This window comes from Microplitis demolitor, chromosome 8, assembly GCF_026212275.2.
Source record: "Microplitis demolitor isolate Queensland-Clemson2020A chromosome 8, iyMicDemo2.1a, whole genome shotgun sequence".
NCBI classification, from domain to species: Eukaryota; Metazoa; Arthropoda; class Insecta; order Hymenoptera; family Braconidae; genus Microplitis; species Microplitis demolitor.
The window spans coordinates 17,276,863-17,303,358 of record NC_068552.1 but is presented as its reverse complement, the minus strand read 5'-3'; the positions used below and the strand labels follow the sequence as shown (position 1 = coordinate 17,303,358).

The following is a 26,496-nucleotide window of genomic DNA, read 5'->3' as shown; positions in this document are numbered from 1 at the left end:
ATACTTGCACTGCCGAGCGGTATATACTATATAGTAGTTATATCTTCTCCCCACACCCCCAAGGCTGTACGTATGAATGCGGTATCAAGCGCTCTCACTTTCCTCGTGGTAGCAGCTCTCTCCCCCTCAAAACTTTTTCTACTTAATCATGAGTTCGCTATACTACTGCTGTTTTGTATATATATATACATCGGACTACAGTCTATACCATACTCTGCATTCAACTCGACTCTTATCTGTATTGAACATAATATATAATACCATACTTACACTCGTTCACGCAGTTTGCGGATGCCTAGCGTTAAATTAAACTGCGTATTATTACACATTATAGCCGTGATGTATATATGTTTGGATGTTGTATGTATACAGCCGCAATACAGGCATGTAAGTACACAATGTGCGTTTATAAAGGTTGATATTATAGGTATATATATATACGAGCGCATTACACGCAAGACCCCGATACAAACACGATACGAGGGGGCGTTCGAGCCACTACTTGGTTGAGACGCGGCAATTTCTAACACCGGAAGAGGCTTTTAAGCCTCCGCAAGTCCCCAGGATCACGCGACATCATGAGTTACCCACTTTGTACCCGTGGAAACGTTGCCAAATCTCTTTTAGCGTTTGATGCGCGTTGTTTGCCGCGATACCGCTATCTCGCTCGATAGCTTCATCAGATCCCACTTCCTCCTCTTTCTTTTACACTTAACTTAACTTAGCAGTAAAAGAGAGTAAAAGAGCTGGGAGTGAGACCGATTGGAAAGCCTCGAGTCCGTCTTTGGCAAATAAAAGCTGAGGAGGAAAACAAAGATTGAGTGAGCGAGTGCTGCGAATAAGAGTAGAGTTTGTTCGTGAAATGCTGAACCGACACCACACAGACTTAGACTATTGTGTGGTGTGTGGTGTCGGTTAATGCAAGATAAAGAGAGCGAGTGAGAAGTAATGACTGGGAGTAGTAAGAGCACAGTAAGAGACTTTGCATCTGTATTGAAGTATGTACGAGAGAGCTGAGACAGTGAGGAACGGCATCAGCAATTCCAGGCACCAGCAGGCAAGCAGCGTTTGGGTTTGCGCTCTGCTCTGTACATATACACATACTGTGAGTTGGGTATTTATGGGCCGACGAGGGGGGTGCGGCGAAGTCTGGGGTCGTCGGCAGGCCCAACTACAACCAGCCAGGCGGCCATCAGCCGTCATAGAGAGACAGGATGCGAGGGTCCGCGAATGAACACGGAATGAGAGACCGCTTTTCGCTGGAATTACGCGTTTGAAGGTGTGCGTGAGCGCCTCTCGCGGTTACTCGCGATAAAATTTCAGCTCTTTTATATGTATATATATATATATATATATATACATTTATACATATTGTATACAGTGGAACGAGAGAGAGTATTTTTATTTTCTCACTCGACTGTTATGTGTGTTGCGCAGCAGACCACCGCACGTATTGGTGCGTATTATTGGTGAACGAACGGACGTCAGCCGTCGGCTATGGTGTTGTTTTGTAGTGGGTATAATAAACCACGGGCGAGAGAAAGAGAGTGAGTAAGTAAGGAGAGAAAAAAATAAGGAAAAAAAAGAAAAAGGGAAAGAAAGACAGTTGAGGGATCGAAGACTTAACTCAGGTATACGAACTTAACTCCCGAACCCGCCGATAGCCGACTGCGACGCGTTTCGCTCGCGGCGCCGCGTGCAAGGCCCAACCAACTACATAACAACAGCGTACACAGCAGTGCGTGCGTCCGCTTTTGTATAAGTAGAAAAAAAAAACATATATATATATATATATATAAAATAACAAAATAAAGAAACGAAAGAAAGGAAAAGAGAGAGAAATGCTGGGAGAGAAGGAAAGTGAGAGGTTCCGAGGAAAAAGAACAACACGCGGCAGCTGGTCGTCGTCGTCGTCGTAGTCGTCGTCGCCGTCGTCTCTCCATACCATACCGTAGCATAGCATGCTCTTATGCTTACTTACTTACTCTCCAGCACGGCGTGTCGTCTCGCCGTCGAGTGCGACACTTTGCAAGGGCCCGCATAGCATGCCTCCGGTGATCGTCGCCTGGATACGACAACCGCGAGTCTCAACGTTCAATAACTCTCGTGAAAAAAAGGCGTTATAAAAAAATTCACACACTCATGTACACGCACGGTCGCACACACACACATGGACATGCACATCCACACATATGTACTCATCATCGCCCGTATGTATCTAGACACACATTTACAAGCGCTAATAGCTGCGAAACTCTCTCAATCCCTATCTCTCTTTGACTCATGCTCTGACTGACTCACTCACCCACAGCTCAGTTCCACTGGTTTTGTCTCCCGCGTTAATACGCAGCAATATTAACCCGTGAATTCCTCGTGGAATTTCTCAACGGGAGATTAACTGATAATTATATGCAGCTATTTAAATCGCACGTGTGTCGCTGACGTTGAAATTTAGTCTCCACTCCTACTTGCCCATATATTTTTATTTCTCATATTTATTTTTTTATTATTATCATTATTGTCATTATTATTCCATTCTATATGATATCCAAGAGACGAAGAGAGATCTTCTTTCAAACTCTGAACCCACGCATCTTTTGTATATTTTTTCTTTCCCTGCAACTCATCATCAAATCAATTCCCCTTTCCTACTCATCCACTTAAACTCAATACTTGCACGTGCGGTGTATGCCTATATACACTTTGTACAAAATATATATCAAGTTTAAGTTTGGTGTCTCTCCAATTACGCGCTCGGAAGCCCAACGCGACGACGTTGCCGATTACTCGCTGCGCGCTATATGTAATGCACACATACATACATATGTATACATACACGTATACCATCAGCCAAGGCGACCTATGCCGAATTTTCTGCTCAACAACTGGAAAGTCTCCAGACGCGATAAAGAGGCGGGGTTTAATTTACCAGAAATATGCGAGAGAGTTGACCGCCACCGTCGCCGTCATCGTCTTGGTCTTGGTCTTAGTCTTGGTGAGTCGTTACACGTCTTTTGTCCACGTACCGAAAGGATACATATCTTTATAGACGTTGTTGTCGCTGCTATATATACATACATACATAATACCTCTCTCTACCTACAGCCATAGGTATATATATGTATATATATATACCTATACGTAATGGTGTACAGTATATTGTATATAGCGGAGGTGGTGGACGAGGAGAAAGAGCGGAGCCATCCTCTTTAGAAGACCCTTAACCCTGCGGGTGACGCTCGGTCGGACGAGCCATCAGACAAAAGGGTTCGCCGGAGTTGAGAGAGAGTCGGGTGTCGAGGGAAACGAGGGGCCACGAAGGGGAACCAACGAACGAACGATACGATACGAGCACCAGCGGAGAGAAGAGACGAGGGGACGGGCAGGAAGTTCGCGATGCGTGACTCACCGAACCGACCGAATGCATGGAACCCGCGGTTCGCGTTCGCGCTTCTCCCTCGTTATTTCTCTCCCTTTCCATTTGCACCCGTCTCCCTCACTCTTTCTCTGCAGAATAAGCATTACCTTGTATATATAGAGCTCTCTACATATATATGTATATATATGCGGGTATGTATATATATATATATATATAGCTCCCGTCCCCCGGACGTCGCTGGCTCGATAGCTCTCACGTACGCTCCCTCGTCGCGGACGCCTTTGTTGTTGTGTCCTCTGTACTGCTGCTGCTGCTGCCTATCGCGTTATTTCACACTCCCTCGCGCGGCGGTCCGCGTGCGTGCACGCGTCGACTCTGCTGCCGCTGTGCTGCTGCTTTCATTATTTTTCATTTTTTTTTCTTATTCACTTTTTTCTCTCTTTTATATTTATTTTTTTCCTTACACACGCTCGGAGTTGATGTAGAACACCGAGCGCAGTGTGTATGGCTGCTCTTGCGATCGAGTACGAGAGCGAGTTGCACGAGAACCTGAGTCGCACATGAGGGGGACTCTGAGGGTGCGGTCGATGGGAATACATGGAGCGAAGAACCGTTATGGTCCTACTGGCGATTGTGTTGATGACAAAAGTCCTCGAGTTACACTACTCAACTCTTTCGCTTATTGTACAATTGTTTTCCTAGCTCGTATCGTCTTGTATTGTGATTCTAAATCGGAATTATTTTTATGGTAATTATCGAAACCAGTTACGTATTTATTCCGCCAATTAACTCCGCCGTTGACTCATAAATTTTCATAATATTTCTTTTAGTACTTAATTGAAACTAGAAGTTGATCAAAATTTTATTATTTTCTAATTTTCGCCTGTAAATTTTCGTCAAAAATAACGCGACATTTATAATTATAAGACAAAGCATTTAAAATTGAATAGTATTATTATAATTACATCATTATCGGAAGCTCGTGATGTTATTTTAACTATAGTGGAGCCTGATAATGCGTGATATTAAATGAAATGTCGATTATTCATGAAATAACGTCGATCAAATAAAATGATCGTTAATAAAGTCCACGTGTCAAAGTCTACCGTATAATCAAGAACAAACAAGCTCATTTAATAATTACACCGTGCTTTGTCGCAATTATAATTTTTAAGGATCATTAAATCCAACAGTTCCATCCATATTATTATTTCTCCGAGCATACAATACGTATTATACGTAACTACAACTGCCTACATCTCAACCCTTCAAGCATAATCCTCATCCTCGTGCATCCTATTCAATCACCCCAACAACCGCTTTAGAAAAAAACTTAAATAAAAATGCTGATCTCAGAAAATAAAAAAAATAAAATTCAACAACCATCAGGGAAAAAAAATAAAATAAAATAAAGAAGGAAAGAAATAAAATGAAATGAAATAAAACCCATTCGCGATCTTGGGAAATAAAAGGACCGAAAGTTGGTGGGTTCTCCTCCTCTTATAACGAGTGAATTTAGGGTGGTGCACGTCGTGGTAATAACAAAAGAGGAGGGCGCGGATGGTCGAGCGCGTTATAGAGGCAAGTCTGCTTGAGTTGGACTGCTGGCTGTGTGTCGGGGGGTTGTGTTCAGAGGGGAAGACACGACGACGACGACGACGACTACGACTACGACTACGACTACGACTACGAGTAGTACGAGTACGAGGAGAGAAGCACAGAAGGGTATGAAGGGTAAGAGACGAACCCGAGGGGGTTAGAGACGAAGTGGTGCTAGGGGAGAAGACTAGGAGGGCAATGGAGAGAAGCAGCGGCCGAGGGAAGGCGGTGACCCGCGGTGCCTGTCTACTACTGCTGCTGCTGCTGCTGCTGCTGGCCGCGTTTCCAGACCCGCAGCTCTAGTGGCGTTATATAGCGTGTAGGGTGGTGTAGCGCGACGTCGACATAGCACACTCTCTGTGCTACACTACACTACTTCACTTCACTGTGTACTGGGTAATGTAAGGCGTGAGCGGGTGCCGTGGGAGCGAAAGAGACGGAGAGCCACCAGAACGCGGCTGGAGATGGTGCAAGGGGGGAGTACTGGGAGACGGAGGTAATTTGAGCGTCACACGCTGAGCGAGCGGCAACGACGAACGAACGAACCAGCAACCAAGCAACCAACGACGAACGAACCTACAGCCATACCAGCCAACATCTATGTGCTACATAAAGAGCCCCAACTCCACCCTTCCGCCCCCTTATGTATCCGAGCGACCCATCGCGGAACCTACGACGCGACCCATGTACAACGCGTCCCAAAAGTCCTTTACCGCGGCCAAGCCAGTTCCTGCCGCTCTTTTCCCCTCAACCCTCGGCGGCTCGCCCCTTCAATCTCATTTCATCTCTCTCATCTTCTTCTCTTTTCCCTCTACTCTATATCTACTCGCCTTTCTCTTTGTCGACTCTTCGCTCTGCGGTGGATCCGCTTCTAACCGCTTCCACTTCCTCCGTACGAACCATTTTTACTTTTTTATTTCTTCATTTTTATTTTTTCTCCAGTTAAATTTGAATTTCCCGCTGGACCTGTTCACCAGCTTAAGGATTGACATTTACTGTGTTTTTAAGTCTCTCTACTGTCTATGGTTCTAGACATATGTAAATATATAGATATGTATGTGTGTGTGTTTGTTATCTCTCTGCAGTCTAGATAATGTGATACCGAATCAATAGATCGAAAGTTAGAGTTCATGATTAGAAAAGAAAACAGAAATACATTAAAAAAAAAGTTTGAGAAACTAATTTGTCGTTTGGTTTTTACTTTACGGCTCGTTAAGTTTTCTCTTCTGATGATATGCCGTTTTTTATTATTATTTTTAATTTTTGTGTTTTTATTTTTGATGTTCACGCACACGTAGAGAAGACAGATACATGTGTTTTAAAAGGACAGAACCAAGCCCTTGGTAGAAGATTTTTGTCGATTCTGCTAAAAGGTCCTTTTATTATTATTTTTTTTTCCTTTTATTCCTTTATTCTTCTCCTCATGAATGGGTATATATCTATACACATAAGCGAGGAGCTTGACTTTTTTTCTCTTGAATGTATCAATACAACACGGATTCCTCCACTGCCAAACATATTGATGATTTACGAGCGCACACTTTAAATCTCCGTATAAAAGCGGAGTAACTCAACCGCCTAATTTTCATAATTAATTCTTATGAATTTTTTTTTTATTAACTCGCTCACAAGTTATTTTTATTCCTCTAAAAAATGCTTTACATAAAAAATTACGAGCGTGTAATTGTCGGCAAACAAGTGCCGATAAAAGTGTGATATAAAATGGCATTAAAAACTTTATTTACTTAACTTTTTATTTCCTGTTCCTATTTTTTCGTTCCTTTTTTTAAAACAAACATTAATTTCGATTTCTCTTATAAATATCGCATGAGATTTAAAGGTCAAAGCCGCGTCATTTCAGCAGCCACTGGTAGTATACCTAGAGCGCGGAGTCGATAACATTGTGAGTAAAGCCGAATAATCCTGGAGATAGATGAGCGAAGATACAGGATCGAAAGTACCGCACACTCTCATAGATGCCAAGCACGTCTGTCTTTTGGGGCTGCCTGTGTATATATTACCCACCGTGCAAACATACACACACGTTCGTATATATATACACCTATGTACTCTCTATACATACATATATCAGTACCATACACCCCATAATATCGCCAGGTCTAAAATACACGTAAAGCAAGGGTGAGACAAGTAACCGGAGGATGAACGTGAGCAATAGAGGTAGCGGAATAGACCAGAGAGCTTGGTTTATACCTCAGTACATACCCAGAGCATGTAGACCCGTGGTGCTGCTCATACATATAACCCTACCATCCTTTATATATATATGTATATATCTTTATGTATGTATGTATAGATAGAGGTAGAGGTTAGGTTGAAACGCGCTTCTGGCCGCGAGACTTGGGTCACTTATGTATGCGGCGGAACAGACCTCGCGGACTCGCTGCGCACCAGATCCATAGTTAATTGCCAGGCTAATCTCTATTCGCGATTGCCCGAAACCGCTCGTAAATCCCTATCGGCCCGTTGGCTGCACGCACGCGGCAGTGCAGAAGGGGCCGTTGTTAGTATGCTCGTTGGTTCTGTATATATATGGATTGGTTGAATGTCCATGTGCTAGCTAAGGGCCAAAGGGGATATACTCTGTACAAGCGGGAGTAAGATAGAGCGAGTGATAAAGACAAAGAGGATAGAAGGGAAGTGCACACTAGAGTAAAGCGCAACATTACAACCCAGGACTAGGGCGTTGTATATATATATATAGATAGATATATGTAAGCATTGTATATATATAGCAGAAACAGCAGCAGCAGCAGTATAAGGTAGTAGTCGTGGGTATAGGGGTGTGCCCTCTTGCCACGTCGTTCTCAATCTCCGAGTCCATCTCTTGGATCCCTCGCGCAACACTACGGGCGATCGATATCGTCCGGCGATCGATTTACCGTTAACGACGCCGTACCGGGACACATACAGACACACGGATACTCACATAGAGGCAAGGGCAAGTAAACCGAGGGGACCTAAGGGGGCTCGGGGGCCAGAGACAGGAGAGAGTTAACTGTGTATTGATGTAAGTTTGTGTATGTGCGAGGGTTATTCACGAGAGAGTGCGCGAAATCGCCGAGTTCCGGCCCCTCTGCTTCCGGTCACGAAAAAGCAACTTCGAAAAATGCGAGTGCGAGTACACAACGCCGATGAGGACGAGGACGACCGACCACGATCGCTGCGACGGTGAGGATGATGCTCCGTCGAATAAAATGAAAATAATAACAATGGCAATAAAAGTAAAAACAAAAAAACGAACGGTGAAGAGGCGAAAGAAGAAGAAAGAGAAGGAGGAGGAGTAGAACAATAAAAGAACGTGGATAGCCATAAGTGACAGGAGCGCTGTGGAATAATAATAAATTGATGGGTCTTCTTATCCCTCTTCGTCTTTAACTTGTTATTCTTCTTTATCGTTAGTCCTTTCTTTCTTCCTTTCCTCCGGTACTTTGCGAAGGATGGGTGTGCAGCGACCTCTGCGCTTTGAGCGGATTCGCGCGTTTGATATTCCGGGTTTACTGTTCCCACACCGTCCTATAGTCCACTCACTCAATATTTCTCTTCTCGTCGTGGCTCCCTTTTGTCGTCTATGTACATACATATATATATATATATATATATATATATATATATATATATATAAATACATATGTACATATATATGGAGGTATCGGCAAACTCCCGGCCATTCGTCGCGCGCGTTTGGACGCGTGGATGGATTATAAAAACCGTGCACACACACGCTGCTCCATCACGAAAAAAATTTCGTATGCCAAAGTAATACAAGAAAGACAGCAGCGGAAGACTGAAGAAAGCCTGAGTTGCTAAAGTAAAATAAAAAAAAAAAAAAAATAATAAAATAAAAATAAAGGTAGAGATAAAAAATAATATCTACACATTGCACAAGTGTATATATAACGAGGGTGCGATAAAAAGAGAGAAAAAAATAAACAAGTTAACTAGAGGCTTTGGAGGACGTTACGTCGAGTCTACTGGTCGTCGTCGGCTCAGCACCAATTAGAAACGAACTAACCGACTGGAACGCTAGCTGCTAGGTTGTTATTGCGTTTTCTCTCTTATATACATCGTGCCAGTGATTGTTATCGTACCAACGAGAATTGCGCGCTAACGGTAGCGGCGCGAACACTAAAAAAACAAAACTTTTAAACTCGGACGTATTTTCGTACGTAATATACTCGCGGACTTGGGGGGAAACAAAAAAAAATGATATTTATGTACTCATAAGGTTGTAAAGTCATCAGTTAATGGTTTCATTCAGCACGTGAACCTGTTATATTATTATACTGCGGTACTGACAGAAATATAAATACACACATGAATTAGTCAGTTGGTAAATTAAGCCCGGAAATCACCTCTTCGTTTAAGGGAACCCGATGACGCGGCAACGTGGCATCGTGGAATAAACTCTCCTCCTCTTTTTTCCCCTCATTTATCTATCCATCTATCCATATACATTGTACATAGATATATATATACATATATTTACGATATACTCTATCTACGTCGTACCTCTGGCCTAACACAGCGTGTTGCGACGTCACACTGCGTTTATGACCGTGACGTACCGCCGAGGGGCAAGGCGGAGCTCAAGGATCGGAGGAAGCGGCTCAAGAATAACGAGCTCTGCAAGAGAAAACACGTGTACATATATATATACATATATACATCCGTGAGGTTTCGCCACTGGCTACATCTGCACACTACTTGGCCAATACTCGTACTCTTACTCATACCAATACACAACAATATGTACAATAATGCAGCGTAGGCTAAGCTCCAAAAGCCAAGTTCATCGCGCAGTTAACTGCCGCTCCTCAACACAATCGCCAGAATTTATATACACAGTTACTTATTTTCACAATATATTCCCCAGAGTTTTCCTGCAGCGTAATCTACATCGAGCGTAAAGGAATCAATGAATCAATGACATTGACTTGACTGAAAAATAGAAAAATAGAGGGAAAAAAATAAGAAAATGTATCGCGTTATTATACTCACTACCATCATTGCTGACAATATAATGGCAGTTTTCCTCTTACTTTTAATCTCATAATTTTATTTCACAGTATCGCATTATTTTTTTTTTCTGCATCAACTGCAAAAATAACCGGCATCAGCAGCAGTGGAGGCAGCAATGTCTGAGTTAAGCGAACGTGACGATCGGATATGGCACGTAGCACGATTGATAGCACATGAGATGATGGCATGACGCAGAATGAACTAGTTACATTTCACGGGGATCGATAGAGCACGTGGCACACTCATCGATAAATCTAATCGATAACAGTACATACATATACTAGTTACACCATCACGGCACCACGCAACCAGCTCTTTCGATACTACACTCCCTCCTGCTGACGCTTCTGCTGCTGTACCATATCCACATCCAATACACCACACTCGTGCCGCAAGATTATTACACGTCGGGTTATTAAATTGTATTGGAGAATAATAATAATAATGATAATACCTATGGGTACATATCCATAAATAGATATAGATCATGTGTCAAGTGATAGCGCTAGTAATATACATAATAGTATTATTAGGAGTAGCATTTATGGTATAAAAGTTGTAACATATATTAGAAGTAGTATAGTGTGTTTTTAGTCAACACATAATAGAGTGTGCTGACAACTGTTGGGATAGTTCCGCTTTAAAAAGAATACTTTAAAAGCCCGAGGGTTTATAACGGACTGCGGGGTAACCGGGAGAGGAGGATGAGGCTGGAGCAGAGGAGGAGGAGGGGAGGTGGAGGTGGGGTGGACGGGAGGAATATATAGGACGGCGCATAGTACAGGGAAGGAAGAACTACATATAGAGGTGTAACGAGCAGAACTCGACTCACGAACTCACTCCCAGTTTTTAGTGGCAACTTGTTGCTCTATACCCATTCATACAGCTCTAACTCCCATTACGTCACGTCACATCAACTTATAATAATGGTAATGGTTACACCCCCGGCTTCATCGTGATACCTCTCTCTATTTCCAACAAACCAAACACACAATCTTGTATCTCATTCTTCCTATCTTCCGGTTATACTCATGCACATATCATTCACACACACGCACAGTATATACATTTATATTGATATCTACTCGGTCATATCATCGCACATTATCGCTCCATGTTCCATGTACATCAAAACTCGAATGATAAATCTATCCACTAACAATGCATATTAAATTCACTGCTCAGACAATTAATTATACACGCATTTGTGTCTATTAATTTAAACACCTTTTTCCTCAAAGTTTATTTACTTTTTTTTTTTTTTTTTATTTATAATGCTTTGTAATTTTGCTGACGGAAATTACTCGCGCTCGGGATGTTCGCACATCGGGGCTTAAAAAAAAATCTCTGCTTCAGAGAGAAATGGAAAATGGAGGTAAAAAAATCCAACGATGGCATTGTCGATGAGTGTGAGTCTGTGCATGTTTCTGGGGTATACATATATGTATTTGATGAGCGCGAGAAAGATGAAGAGATGTAGTTACGTTCCGCATTCTTCCTTTTATGCTCCCGTTCTGCGCAATTTTTCCATGCAACGCCGATCGACCGGTATCATGTATGTGTACATGTCTTTTAAATAAAACGGCATCAGATCCTCACGCAGTTTCAACTCGTGTCGTGAGAAATATAGGCGCCGTCGCGGCGCCAAACCAGCCGCTATCTGTATGTACATATATATATACATATATATTCGTCCTTGTTGCACTCGCCCGAATGGGTATCATCCCGCCAAGTCAACTCGTCTCCTCTTTATTTTTTCATCTATCCATTAACTTTTATTTTTATTTTATCAAACTTTGTTTTTTTTGTTCCCCCTGCTCCAATCGCGCCGCTGATCCCCTGGATTTCCACATACATCTTGATCATCCGTATTCAGATGAGCTACCTGCCATAACGTATATAAATTCCATCCCTAAATCGCTGTCTTAAAATATTCACTCATTTTTTTTCTTTTGTTTTATTCGACGCAACTTTTTAAAATTCAATTGATTATAAAATGAAAAAAAAATAAATATTAAATTGCTTATAATGTGTACACGCTTTATGAACAACATCACGTGTTGAACAATCATGTTTATGTATATCTATAGATATATATATATATACATAAACACTTGGACTTTAAATAGATTTGAAATTGCCACATCTCGGGTGCTATATAAATGCGCCGGTTTAATTTGAATAATAACTACTACTATTACGTTAACGCTCTCGATGGCATTGAATTCACACGTCTGACCTTTTTTATTTTTCACAATATAAATCCTTATCAATATCAACATTTTCGCTTTTTTTTTAAGTCCCAACACCCAACACATTCTATTCAACAATTCATTAAAACCTTTTATCTTTTTTTTTTTTTTTTATTTCAATCTCCAAATTAAAATTCCTCCCATTCCATCCAATTATTAATTAACAAAATCAATACATCTTTTTTTCCCTTTTTTACGTAAAAAAAAAAAAAAATTATTAAAAGATGGCTCGCAGTCTTAAAGTGACAGTTGCATAAAAAAATAGTCTAACGTTAAAGTCCGTCAATACATCTGAGTTACATAGATATGCACACATATATACAGTATGTGTACACAGATGTAGATGTAGGATAGTGATGTGTGTTTTCTCAGTCGTTTTACTTGGACCTGATTCCCCGGTCGTCTCGCGTCTCAAGTACGTGACCGGAACGTCCGCGTCGGCTTTTGCCTTTCGGTGCTGCCGTACGAAAAATAATCTGAGCCGCGGTTGCTTCGGTTTCCTGCGACTGAGACACTTGAAATATTCTCGCGCTCGTTATTCACACGCACACATATACGTGTACATACACACATATATGTGCACAGCATATATAGACAAATATATAAGGCCACTTTTATTCTGTATGCCAGTATGCCGGTTAGTTATATTACTACTTGTGAGTCGTGGTCGCGTCTGTCATGTGTCCCCCTCCCCCCTGGCATTTGGTGTGCGATCATGATTACTACGCTCTACTCATATAAATACGACTGGTATATGTGAGTAATAATAATACATATATATGTATATAAGACGAAACTGGCGCATAGGGAGAGAAAATACAAGGAGGGATTTGGGTGTCTCTGTTAATCTGGTCATGTCTTCTCTCCTCACACTTTCTTTCTCATCATCTCCCGAGTATATTCAGATCTCACATCTCCCATCTGTATACTCCATCATTCTCATCCTTATCTCTTTTACAGTTTACAGGCTACTATATCCATCCACCAACACAGACTGAGATTCTCTGAGTTGAGTTGAGTAGTCTTTAGTCCTTACAACAACTTCCAATAGACCGGAGAGGATCCTTCTGAGAATCGGCTCGCGTGGTTTTTCGGCGACGACCACGACTAAATAACAACCATCCGTCCCATCGTCCGAGCCGATAGAATAAATGAAAGAAAGAGGAAACGCGTCCGGAAATTTCTAAGAACGTATCCTAAATTTTTTTCACCCTGGCGATAAATTTATTCCATTCAATCTTTCCCGGTTCTTTATTATTATTCATCACGTTAACTAATTAAATTAATTAATCATCACGGCTGTTCTTTTTCACTGATCGTCGGCAATTAGGGTTAAATTTAATTAATTAGAAGGTGAATAGTCGTCCGGGCTTTGAATTTTGATTTTGAGTTTGGATTTGGCTTTTAAAAAAATTAATTCTCTGGAATTAATTGTTGGACGTTTGGCGGTAAATTTTGAATTTCGTGCAACGTCAACAACAGAAAGTTTAATCCCTGGAGTGAATCTTGAGAAGCGAAACACAGAAAGTTACGTTACAAGGAGGACGTCGACCCGGGATCACAAGCAAACTCGTACGTTACTGGGATGAGACGCGCGCGAAATGGGTCCCCGCGAGGCGTAACGTTAAACATTTTCAGGGCCCCGGGCACGTCAGAGATAGAGGATTGCTTAGAGGATAGAAGATAGGAGCTACAGAGTTAGTTAGCAGAGCCAGCAGCAGCCTCGTAACACTTGGCTTTGACTCTGTGTGTGTGTGTGTGTGTGTGTGTGAGTATACGGACTACGTGTACCACCTCATACTGCCTACCCTATTTCGCGTCAAGCTGCGCTCACAATGGTTTTGTTCGCGGAAAAACTCTCTATACAATAATAGACAATAGATGAATAGATCTGTGTCCTCGCTCTTTTAAACCCACGAACCCAACAAATCCCATTAATTTTGTCAACCGTTTCGGCTGTCAAATATACAATCTCAATTACATATTTTCCAACATGCTGCACATGACTCCAAAAATTGATTCTCGGAAGGCAGGCGATGTGATAAAAAACGTTTTTTAAATTCCACGAATCTGAAAGTTTACAAACGCGTTATGTAAATGAATTATTTAAAAAAGCTTATTGATGTGGAAAGTGAAATTTTCTTTTGGAGCCGCATCAGCGAAAGACGAATTTCATAGTGCAGTAATTGATCTGACAATAGATTTATACAACTAATTAATGGGATAAACGCATTAATGACGATGACGTAAGTGAAATACGATGTGAACACACCCAAAGGCCCGAGTAGTCGCCCACCCGCGTCACGCAGACACGAAAGCGCCGGGTCTCTCGGTGTGTTCGCGAGGCCACGTTGCACACGTCCGTGACGAGCTCTCTCTTCTCTTTGCTCTGGCTCAACTCTGGCTTCCTCTGGGATCCTCCTCGCTCCCTTGGCCTCCGCTTTGCCACCATCGTCGTAGTAGTCGTCACCCCGCCGTCACCGCCACCGCGTCTCCCCATCGCAGAAACTCTCTCCCTAGCCTCTTGGTTTCGGACCTGAAGACCGAAGGCAGATCGATCGCACGATTTTCCTTCTCTGGATTTTCCGCCGCGGTCACCCCGTACAGCCAAAAGGAACACGTCAGGCTGCTGCAGTACTGCCAGTAAACCAGCCGTTCCAGTAAAACCAGCACCAGTATCTCGCGATTCTTCAACACCGCGGATTCTCTCTCACGACACCCTCAGGGTACTTTTTCCCCAGCTGCTGGCCCACCCTTTTTTCCACCCCGCAGCGGCATCGACTATCCTACACTCTCTCTTTTATTTTTTTTTATTCCTTTCCCGCCCTTATATATCCCCTCGACTCTGTCTATCGCCTTTACTTTTTTTTGCCTCTCCTCGGCTCGTTTCGGACTTGAACGCCGAAAGACCAGATCGATCGACCAATTTTTTTTATCTCGCGTTTCTCCTTTTTATTTTTGAGTTTCGTTGCTAACCGCGACTCGATTGCATTCCTATTTTGTTTGGATATATATCTACAAGAAATATATACATTTTTTTTTATTATTTTTATCTCGCCTTTTTTCTTCAAGAGTTTGCGTATTTTGAATAATGATTTATGACCAGACTATGGAGGGTTTCTTAAAGATTGATGTCACTCATTTGTTAGCTCTTATAGCCGCGTCCTTACATTAGTTCCACTCCTGATATGCGTATCTATATATATATATACATATACAGACACTACAATATCAGACTATGTATGATCGTATGTATATAAAATGTATACAAAAATATATATCGCAGTAGAGCAGCGGCCGAGTTTTCATTTGACCTATTATTTAAACTCATACTTAAAGCCGATAGCTCCTTTCCTCAAATTAAAATCATATTAAATATTATTTCATTTTATTGAAATAAAATTAAATACTTTTCTCTCACCTTCTTTTTATACATACATTTATATGTCCATACTCGATCGATATGTTAATTTAATCACTTTATTTATGGCTCTGGGTAAAAAAAAAAAAAGAAAAGAAAAAAAATTACCAACTAAAGTTGGCGTCGTTTCAATGACAAACTTTCCTGAAAAATAAACGTCAAAGTTTGGTCAGCGTAAAACAGAAGAAAACAAAGCAAAACAAAATTTTGTTTACATTTTTAAATCCAAAAATTTTAAACTCTGGAATATTCCCATCTCTTATATTGTCTTTCATAGGTATATACATATATGTACATCCAATAGCATGTTAATCTATATATTGTAGAGCTGGCTCGATCCACTCGACAGCATCGGCAAAGGTTCATCCGCGATTCTAGCTAGGCCACTTTAGTCCGCGTACCTTCTATCTATATAATACATAGTATGCACATATATATCGTGAGCCAATAGCATATATATATATATATATAGAGGTTGCTACGTGTACATATGTACTGGCCTCAGTGGCAGAGCAGAGAGGACCAGAATGTCGTTGTCGTCGTCGTAGTCGTAGTTGTCGCAGGCAACGAGATAGAGAGAACTGTGCAACAAAGACGGACTGAGGACTTTAGGACAAGGACACGGGGAGTTGGGACGAGGGCGCGGGAACGCCGATGCCTTTGGAAACGCGTCGGTTCCCTGGCACTACTAAGTATAGACGTCCTCGCGACGCCAGCCGTCAATATACCACCCCTAACTAACCTCCATCCCTCTGGCATGGTTCTGCTGCTGCCGTTGCTGCTGATGCTCTATACATATACAAGGCATCTCTTTCTCTCACTCTGTATATATATAGATATATAGATATATAGATATATAGATATATAGATGCTCGTAGCGGGTGGCATGGGGTAGTTGTGCCAGTGAGATAGCCAGTGTCTCGGGAGTCAAAGGGAGACGGAGAAGACAGGCATCAAGAGAAACCCGACAGAGAGGGAAAATCCGTCGAGGCAAACGAGGACGCAAGCACGAAACGCCGGATGGACATGGCGCGAGGGAGAGAAGGTCAGAGTGCATGAGAGTGTGCGAGGGAGTTAGCATCAGCATCAGTAAGAGTAGTAGAACTGATGGCTGGATGGCTGTGTGTAGAATAGAGCTCACTCTCTGAGCTGGAGAGCTGAGCTGTGTAGAGAGAAACTACTGTACACCTTCTCACTCAGTCTCTCACACTCAGCCGTATCTTTATCTCTATCTACACTCTCTGGCATCCTATATCCTATCCGATGGTATCCTGGCTGTTCTACCCTAGTCTCCATCGCGTACTCCTCACCGTCCTCACCCAACTCATCCTTCTTACCCCCCAATCCACTCCATCTCCATCGTCTCTGTATCTCGAAACCTTGCTCCTCGTTGCTGTCGTCGTCGACACTGACATCGTCTTGTCCTATAGTACAAACTATAAATACAGATATACTGAGCAATACAGTGAGTGCACAGTAGGGCTAGTCGTCGCGACATAACGCCTGTAAGCTCAGAGGCATCCCAAGGCCCGCAGGCATGCACAAAGGGGACAAGGGGAAAAGGGACGCAGGTTTAGGACACTGCGGATCTATACACACACATATATACACCTATATAATATATGTATATGGATCTTGATCCTTTCACGGTAGTCAGAACGTGTAGCTGTGTGGAAGTAAACCGAGGGACAGAGACGCACACATCAGGAAGAGAGCGACCTCGGCTTTCACGTCCTATCCCAGCATCCTCACTCTATTCGACTATCCCGCGACGTAATCAGCGAGAGAGAACCTCTTACCGACCCGCGCCTCATCCCCGATACCTAACCGTAACCGTCCTCCTCTTCCTCCCGCCGCGTCCCTTCGCCCTCACTACAGTCGTAGCCGTCGCCCCGCAAACATCGGCCCCTTTAAGCCCACCGCCCACTGCCGACCGATCCTCACCCACCGCCCGTCACCCAACACCTACTCTCACCCTCATTCCACTTACCTAACCCGTCTTTCGCGCTATAGTTGCATCACCCTTATATATAGATATACATATCTACATATGTACATTTGGTATATATATAGCGCTCTTGCGTCCGGCACGATGCACTCGGCGCTCGTCCGAAAAGCACCCTCATAAACTCAAGCTCGTCGAGCGGCATCACGACCCACACCAGCTGCCACTATCCCTTTTTTTGCGCCTTTCTTTGCTCCCACTGTGTCACAGTCAAACTCTATATCTATACACATGTGTATACATATTATATTATATCGATGTAGATGTATGTGTGTGTGTGTGTATGTGTTGTAGATAATATAATAGAAGCGGACACTGGGATGCTGCACACACCTAATCCGTACAGTGTCTGGGTGTGCTTGCCGATGGTGTTCGGAGTAGAGAGCAGATCTTTCGTCTATGCGCTGTAGCCTCCTCCAAATATAGCAACACGGGAATTCTTTTTCTCGAGCCGGGTATTACGAGATTTCCGGCACTCTCACTCACTTCCGAGTTATTTGCAATTTTCTTTGTTGCTTTCTTTCGTCAAGCTCTTCCTATACACCCATTCCCCATTCGTAGTCACGTTGTGCCTGCGCATTGTCGCTCGATGCCATCAGACTTGTTTATTTGTAGGGATAAACAAGTTTAATGGGTTAACAGGTTGATTATCATTATCATTATTATCATCATTGTTATTATTGCGATAAAAGTTTTAACCCAGTTGCCGTAATACACACTGTTTATTTTTCTTGGTACTTTTTTACTTTTACTTTACTCCCTCTTCTATATTTCATTCTCGATCTCCGTCTCCATCTCTATCTCTATCTCTGCCTTCTTTTTTTAGTCCGACTTTTTGTTTGTGTGCACTATTATTCTGCTTTTTCAGCTGGATTCATATCAACTCATTTTTCTCGTCCACTCCCTTTCGTTTATTCTTCCGTCACTACTTCATCCACTCCATACTCTCTTCTTGATGTCTGTGTACAGTAGATGAGTGTACTGTCTACATATATACAGTACATAGACTCTATCTATATCGTCATAATTTTATGCCAGTATATATATATATATATACATATAGATAGTATAAGAAGAGTAGTTTGGACTCTCATTGAAAACCGGCTTGGCTCTGACGCTTCCGTGAGCGTGCTCGCAGTGTGTATTATCGTCTCCTCGTCGTCTTAACTTATTTTTCCTCCACCTCATCGTCTTCAGCACTGTCTCGGTTGTTCGTCGTCTTGGCTGCAAAGTACATACACAAGTAAAGAGACATCAGCATTATATAGAACCAACAAGAAAGCAAAGTGAACCAAGCAGCGAACTCCTTCGCGGTACCGAGTACACAAGCACTTACGTCACTCGGACTTGAGTTCACGCCAGTTCCACTACCATATCAACGACTCAACTTCTTGTGCTTTCTCTTGCCCACGTTCGTTCTCAACTTTTATTTTTTTAACTTTTTATTATCATTTAGTTTGTTTTTTTTATTTTTACAACGACCGCCGCTTCTACAATATTATTGATGATACACCAAACTCCGGAAATACTTAATTAGCCCAAGAATTCTTTCAAGAATTTTATTTATTTATTTTTATTTTTATTTACTTCTTAATCTTCACTTTGCTATGATATCATTTATCAATTTATGAATCAATTATTTATTTAAACTATCAATTTTACTAACGCTTCCATGTAATTAACTAATTAATTAATTAATTAAATAAATATAACATTAAAATAATATAAATAAATTACCGAGGTAATAATTTACCAATACTCTGAAAATATATATATATATATATATATATATAAAGTCTTTAGCTCTCTCATAAGAAAAAGACAGCAGAGTTCGCGAGCTTGAAACTCTTATAAGAACTGACGGTCAGGCAATCAAGATTAAAGTGGCAAATCGTCCGTTAAATGAAGACCGAGGGTTTAACGCTCGTTTTCCAAATGCCAGCATACAAACTATATAGTACGTCGCGTATAGAGTACCCATTAACTATTAGCGCGTATACGATGTCTATACTACTACACCGACTACTCCTACAAAGAAGAGTAAATCAGCCTACACATACACGAGCATAGTGTGTAGGAAGACGGAAAGGATCGCGAGAGGATAGAGAGAGAATCGGATGATTAGATGAGTGGCGTCGCGACGCCGAGGGACGTTGGCTCAACTCTCTACTCTCTACACCGGATTGCGACGGGTTTAATCGCGTTCCCTTGATGTACACACGAATACACATGACGCAAGTGTATGGGTCGCGAACCGAGAGAACATCTCTGGTTTCTACATCACCTTGCTCCTTCTCCCTCGCTCCCAATCTATATTATTCAGGGCATTTCTCTTCTCTCTGTCCCTCTCTTCTCTGTCTCACCCTCTCTCTCTCTCTTTATCTTGCCTGGCTGATGTTCATGTGTATACAGTGTTGGTGATCGCGAACACGGGCGCGACTGCCGCTTATGTGGGTCCGAGCGGCTTATGTACGCCCGCGAGAAACACCTATGTGCCGTATCCCCTGTGTACATAGCCAAGCCATGCCAGGGACTACGGGCTAGGTACACTGTACACCCATCCTAGTATCCCCGGTAATACTGGGTACTAGGTAACCGTCGTGGACGTCGAATAGCGGTTCGCATATTCCGAGATGTTTCGTGCATGCTATGCTACACTGCATGTACTAGTCGACGAGGGTTTAGTTAGTTAGGTGCTGTGTTATATTCATGATGAGAATAATGCTAATAAAAAAAAATAATAATAATAGTTGATATTTTGTAGATGATAATAATATGTAATAATAGAAATTTTTTGAATAAGTATTTATTTAAATTAATTTGTAATTAGCCGATTAAATTTGGTGTTATTTTTTTTTTTTTTTTTGCAAAAGCTGTAAATAACAGAATATTGATGAGAAGCTGCTGTATATATATTTATATATATGGTATGAGAACAAAGTGGGAGAGGAACCACGACGATCGCCCTTGACTCCAAACCAGATACTTTTATCCGTGGCGAAATGCGCGAGTAGAGTCAACTCTCGAGGCGATGATTCGCGTGTTTTTGCTGGCCGCGCACGAGCGAACGTTATCTCGTCGAGGCAAACGCACGCTTCGTCGGATGAGATTCACGGCGAACGTGTGGTGAAGCGAAAGCAAAGAACCATGGACACATTCGCTGCTGATATTCTCACACACTCTTCTGGTGTTATATACTATATATATATATATATATATATTTATAGGTATATTATATATGTACAAATACTAGCGAGTGGTATTGGAGGACTGAAAAAGATAAAGACAGAACCGAGCGCCGAAGACTACGCATTTTTGCGCCGCGTGATATCGATAAAGATTAAGTCTTGCTGTGTCCAATCGCTCGTCTTTCACATGCAACTTTATATACATGTTTAAAAATTTTTTAAAAATACATGTAGAGATATATGTATATATTTTTGAGATAGGAAATGATGAGTAAAGTGCGAGCTTGTTATTGTTGTTGCTGCAGACACGTTTTTGTATGATTACTCAATGCGATAAACGGGTGTACAGAGTTGAGACTAATGTAATGAAAAAAAATATAAAATCAGGGAATAATAATTTTGAGTAAAAGATAGATATTATATAAAGTGTTTTGCGCAAATGTTGAGAACCACTGAGCGCAGCTGCCGCGGTGGCAGTATCTCCGCGTTGTCTGCTCCCTCATACCACCCTCGCCGCCTTGTGTCCCACGTGGGCGACGGCCGAAGGGGTCGCACACGGAATGAGGGTGACGCGGGGATATAGGATAGAGGATGGAATATATAGATATATATATATGTATACATACATGTATGTATGTATATATAGAAAGGTCGTATCTAAGTATATATATATGTATGTATGTATATGTGTAGTGGAGTAACGTTACGCGAGAGAAACGAACACGAGCTCAGAGACAAGAGAGCGCGGTGTGGGAAACAGATATATAGAACAAGAGAGCAGGCCAAGCAGTGAGAATAGGGCCCGAGGGGGTGCCCAACACCACCGAACACACTACCACCCACTGGACATCTTCTAGTTCCTCCCTCTGCACTTTACTCCAACACACTAGTCTGTCCTTTATCCTGAAAACTGCTGCTACGTGTTTTCTCACGAGGAATGGACGGAGATGAAAGCCAAGAAAATAGAGCCCGAGGATAGAGAAAGAAAGCCGAGGAAAAAGAGCAGAATAAAATAAAAAAAGACGTGCTCGTTCCAAGATTCCGGAGAGGGTGGAACCTCGACGCCACTTCGACGTCATCTTCTCTCTGCCTGGCCGCGTTACGGAAAATTGCGACGCGTCCTCTACTTGGTCCCTCCTTGAAACGGAAAAAAATAAGAAAACCGAGAGCCAGAAAAAAAAAAATAACGTATAACGATGAAAAAAAATCTAAAATAGAGGAAAAAACAATAGTTTAAATTTGTAAATGAGACGTCCGAGTGACGATATTCTCACGTACTTGTCGTAAATTTATTTCGCCCACAGAATATTCAGCAATTAGTGGAATACGGCGTGCGATAATAATAAAAATAATAATATTAAAAAAATATATGAGAGTATACACGAGAATAAAAGTCATCAGTTAAGTAGACTTGGTGTTTTATGATGAAAAAGAAGAGCGTAGGTCAAGATTGTGCTTACTACTTGATTCTTTCTCTCTTTCTCTTCCGAGTTCACGTGAGCACGTGGCCGTATTTGCGAATATAACTTTCTGCCACGAGTATTTACAGATTATTATTGTTATTATTATTTTCCATCTCAGTTAGACACACATATTTATCCATTTATGAAGTGAGCTGGTTATTAAACTGCTTTATCGGCTGCAAGAAAATTCCTCCCTGCCTTTGCCTATTTTATTATTTTTTTATCTTTATCAGTTTCCGCCGGTAAAACAAATTTCTCTGTACTGACTGTCGACTGCTATCGCGCAGCAGATAAATCAAGTAACCTGGGATTTTTTAAATTTTATTCTAGCCAGAAGTCATTAGATCGCCGACATGGGTGTTAAACAATCAGCGGGGAAACAGTTTTGAGTATGCGAATTTTTTGGCGAGCCTACTGCTGGGACAGGGCTACAATGCATACGTAGTAAGCGGATATGCATTACGAGAGCAAACGACGTACGACACGTCGATGAATCCCTGCCCTTACATGCCAGCAACTGCGAAAACATCTCCAGCATCCGAGATACCTCGTGGGTCAAAATATCAACTGAAACCGCCACCGCAATTCCAAAGTAAATTGCTGATAGAAATTGAGCAAGAGCGGTTGGAAAAAATACAAAAAGAGGAAGCAGATAAACAAGATGAGCAGCGGAAGTTAATTAATGTACCGTTAAATTTTTTTTGTTAAAAATTCATTCATTAAGAAATTGAATAATGAATAATTTAATGAATGATGATGATTAAAATATTCATTATTCTGTTAATAATTGTTTATTAATAGGACCGTTATTTGAGTATTTAATTGTACGGTTTGTTTGTTAGGAGCGGGAACGCCTTCCAGCAGACGAGTTCTGGGGGCACCGAGTGCATGCGTGGGTTGTCGTGTTACCCGAAGCAGGTGGTCCTCGTCGTCAGGAAGTACTTGAGCCCTTTTTTATAGAACCCTCGTCTGGGCAAAATTACGCACTCGACAATCACCAGACAGATCTTTTGTACCATGGGGTCGAGAGCATTTGGAACGATCGCAACTACTGGGTCAATATGCAAACTTCCACCGCGGCTTGCTCTCAGATTGACTGGACTCTTCGCGATAACTCACTCTGGGAGAGTTTGCTTCCCGGTGAAAGTACCGAGGATCAAGAAATTAAACCCGATAATGACGACTTACATGGACATGTGGCCAAACATTTGGATATGCCTACTTCTTATGTTGACCAAATAGACATTCAATCGCTGGGTCTGCTATTGTATATTTTATTAGTCATTTTTTTTTTTTTTATTTTATATAAAAGAAATAATAAACTAAAGAAGAAGGTTTATTTTATATAGATTACGAAAGGCGTTTTCCGAATGGGAGGAAGACAATGATGTTCAAAAAAACAAAAGTCGAACTTTTTGCTCCTTATGTCCAAATGGACGGTCTCATTGAAAAGATAACGGTATACGAGGATTATGAATGCAAAACAGTTACCCACGTGTACGAAAAATATTCAAATCGAGGCGATAAACTTGTACAGTCGACTTGTTATGTTGATACAGCTATCAGGGTTGATTTATATAACCGCGGACGACCTGATGCTGTGAAAGGTAATTAATAAATTAATTTAACATTCGAATAATATTTATCACTTAATTATTTAAATAATATTTAAATTGTTATTTATTTTATTTCCTTGTTAGTCATCTCAAGTAATTAATTCGGTAGACAAATAAATTATAGCCACTTAAGACCGATATTTTACCCATTTTTCAATACTGTTTACAAGATACTTATCTTAAATTCAAATTTTTTTTTTTTTTTTTTTTTTTTTTTTTATAAAAGTCACTTTCTAGCTGATTTTTAAAAGTGAAAAAATTATCCGATAGTCAAAATCAAAAGTTGATTGCCTGAAAATTTAATTTTAAATCTTTAAAAAATTATCTAACTCTATTGTTACGTTTGTTGTAAAAATTTATGTTCAAATTATTCAATACGTTATTTTGACGTTTGAAATACAGGATATCAATGAGATATCTTCTATTGTCTTAAGATACGTTATTGAACTTTAGATAATACGCTTGTAGATAAGGGTGGCGATTGAAATTCTTTTACTCCACGAAAAATTTCCCGACTATTTTTTAAGTCTTGTAATTATGATTAAAATTAAAAATATTCTTATAAGTAGTTTTGAATAAAAATAATTAATAATTATTTTTGATAAAAAGAAACGGCGTTGTAAATTATTGTAGCACAGTGATGCTACAGTATCAGTGCTGGGTTTAATAAATTAAATTTTACTTTCAGAGCATCACTATACGATTGATGGTGATTTAGTAACCGATGAAAGAACTCTAGAATTTTATCACGTAGTACGTAGCGATGGTCTATCAAAAATCCAAGTACACCCACTTTATCTCACCCAACATTACGTCGGTCGCAAGGACTTCCTTCATTATCGGTAGATTTAATTAAACTCCTCAAGATAAATAAAAAATAAACTTTCAAATTTTTTTTCTAGGAATGTTGAATTTTTACCAAAAGCATCAACTAAAAATCACAATACTTATCACCGTGAGATTTCGGTAACTAAAAAATGAATATGAGATAAAATATTTATAAGAATAAAAAAAAATTTTTGTTTGTATAGAAAATAACTGAAAAATTAAACAGAAATAATAAACAACCGGCAACGAAAGACATAGCGATACGTGAATACTGTATATCAGAAAATAAAATAGAGCTAAAGTATCATTACAAGGATGATGATGTCACCAGAGCCACTCGCACGTTTATTAAACCACCAGACCGTGGGGATCGGCTGGTGTTTAATCCAGAGATGACTTATGGATACAACGTATTTATTTACATTTCATTTTATTTATTTATTTAAAAATATTATACATATTACTGATGATTAAAAATATCAATATATTACAGCCAGATCCACTAGCTCCGTTGGAGAAGTCGTTGGATTTATTTAATTTACTTGAGACTCAATTGAAAGAAGAAGAACAGTCGGTTGTTTATGTTCGTGACGCCGAGAGATTGATTTATAATTTTTTAAAATTACGTAAAAGTGAACACGGTATTCCAAAATTAACGGTCTCGGAGTTTGATCGTAATAGAAATGATGAAGCTAAAGCTGCGATGTTTGCTCACGTAATTTTTTAAAATACATAGGGTAGAAGTACCATTTCTGGTCACTGCTCCATTTTTCGACATTTGATACTTTATTTTAATTAATGAAAAAGTCCAAAATAAAATTTCCATTTTGTTAGTGGGGTAAACGTAACTTTGAACACATTTTTAAAATTAGTTTCTTTATTTTAATTTTTCAAGTGTCCAAAACTGGCACTAAAGTGGCCAAATACGGTACCTGTACTCTAATTATTAAAATTTTTAAATTAATTAATTAAATACTTGAACAACTTGTAGGAAGAAATGGTGCGCAAGGAATCTGAACGTCAAGTTGAAGAGGAGATAGATTATTTGCAACCGTATTTAGCACGTCTTGGTAATCCTGACAAGTTAACTAAGAATCAAACGGTTCAAGTACAACAAGAGTGCCTCAATGATTTTAAAGAAACTCTAGTGAACCGTGCTAATAGCATTTGCCGTAAATTCCAAGTAATCCGACAAAACTTTGAAGAATTACAAAGTCAATTAGCTCAAGTAATCCATTTAATCTCACTCTTTTACTCTATCGTTTTTTTTTTATTTCAAATTAAAATATTAAACTTTTAAATAAACAATGATTTTTTTCTCTTCCTCTTTCGCACTTAGCTAATTAACAAATAAATTAATTTTTTTTAAAAATTCAACAGGCAGATGATTTATCGAACGAGGAAGAAGAGAGTCTTATTGCGGACGCAACTTTAGCTAATTTTGAAATGCATACACTTGACGTGAGATTAAAACGACACGTTAATTTGTCATCAGCGCGATATCAATCAATGGTCAACAAACTTAAAACACATCCACGACTTACTTCTCTTTCAGAACAATAATAATGGTAAGTAGTAATATAATTGATGATAATTCATTTTGTCTTTTTTTTTCTTTTATCCAAAATATTATTGAATTAACAATTTGTCTCGGTATTTTTTTTTATTTCGATGAAAATACATCCTCGCGGAAAGTCTTTTT

The 26,496-nt window shown here is 40.5% G+C and overlaps 1 protein-coding gene across 1 annotated transcript; it reads left to right on the top strand.

Annotated features, from left to right (window-relative positions):
- The first annotated feature begins 305 nt into the window (after positions 1–305).
- Positions 306–26,389, top strand: LOC103578881 (dynein regulatory complex subunit 7). The gene is made up of 10 exons (XM_053741292.1): positions 306–387; positions 22,681–23,034; positions 23,193–23,607; positions 23,700–23,957; positions 24,655–24,808; positions 24,869–24,932; positions 24,998–25,204; positions 25,288–25,509; positions 25,786–26,022; positions 26,175–26,389. The coding sequence occupies exons 1-10, from the start codon at positions 340–342 to the stop codon at positions 26,355–26,357; spliced, it is 2,142 nt and encodes a 713-aa protein (XP_053597267.1). The 5' UTR covers positions 306–339; the 3' UTR covers positions 26,358–26,389.
- The last annotated feature ends 107 nt before the right edge of the window (positions 26,390–26,496 follow it).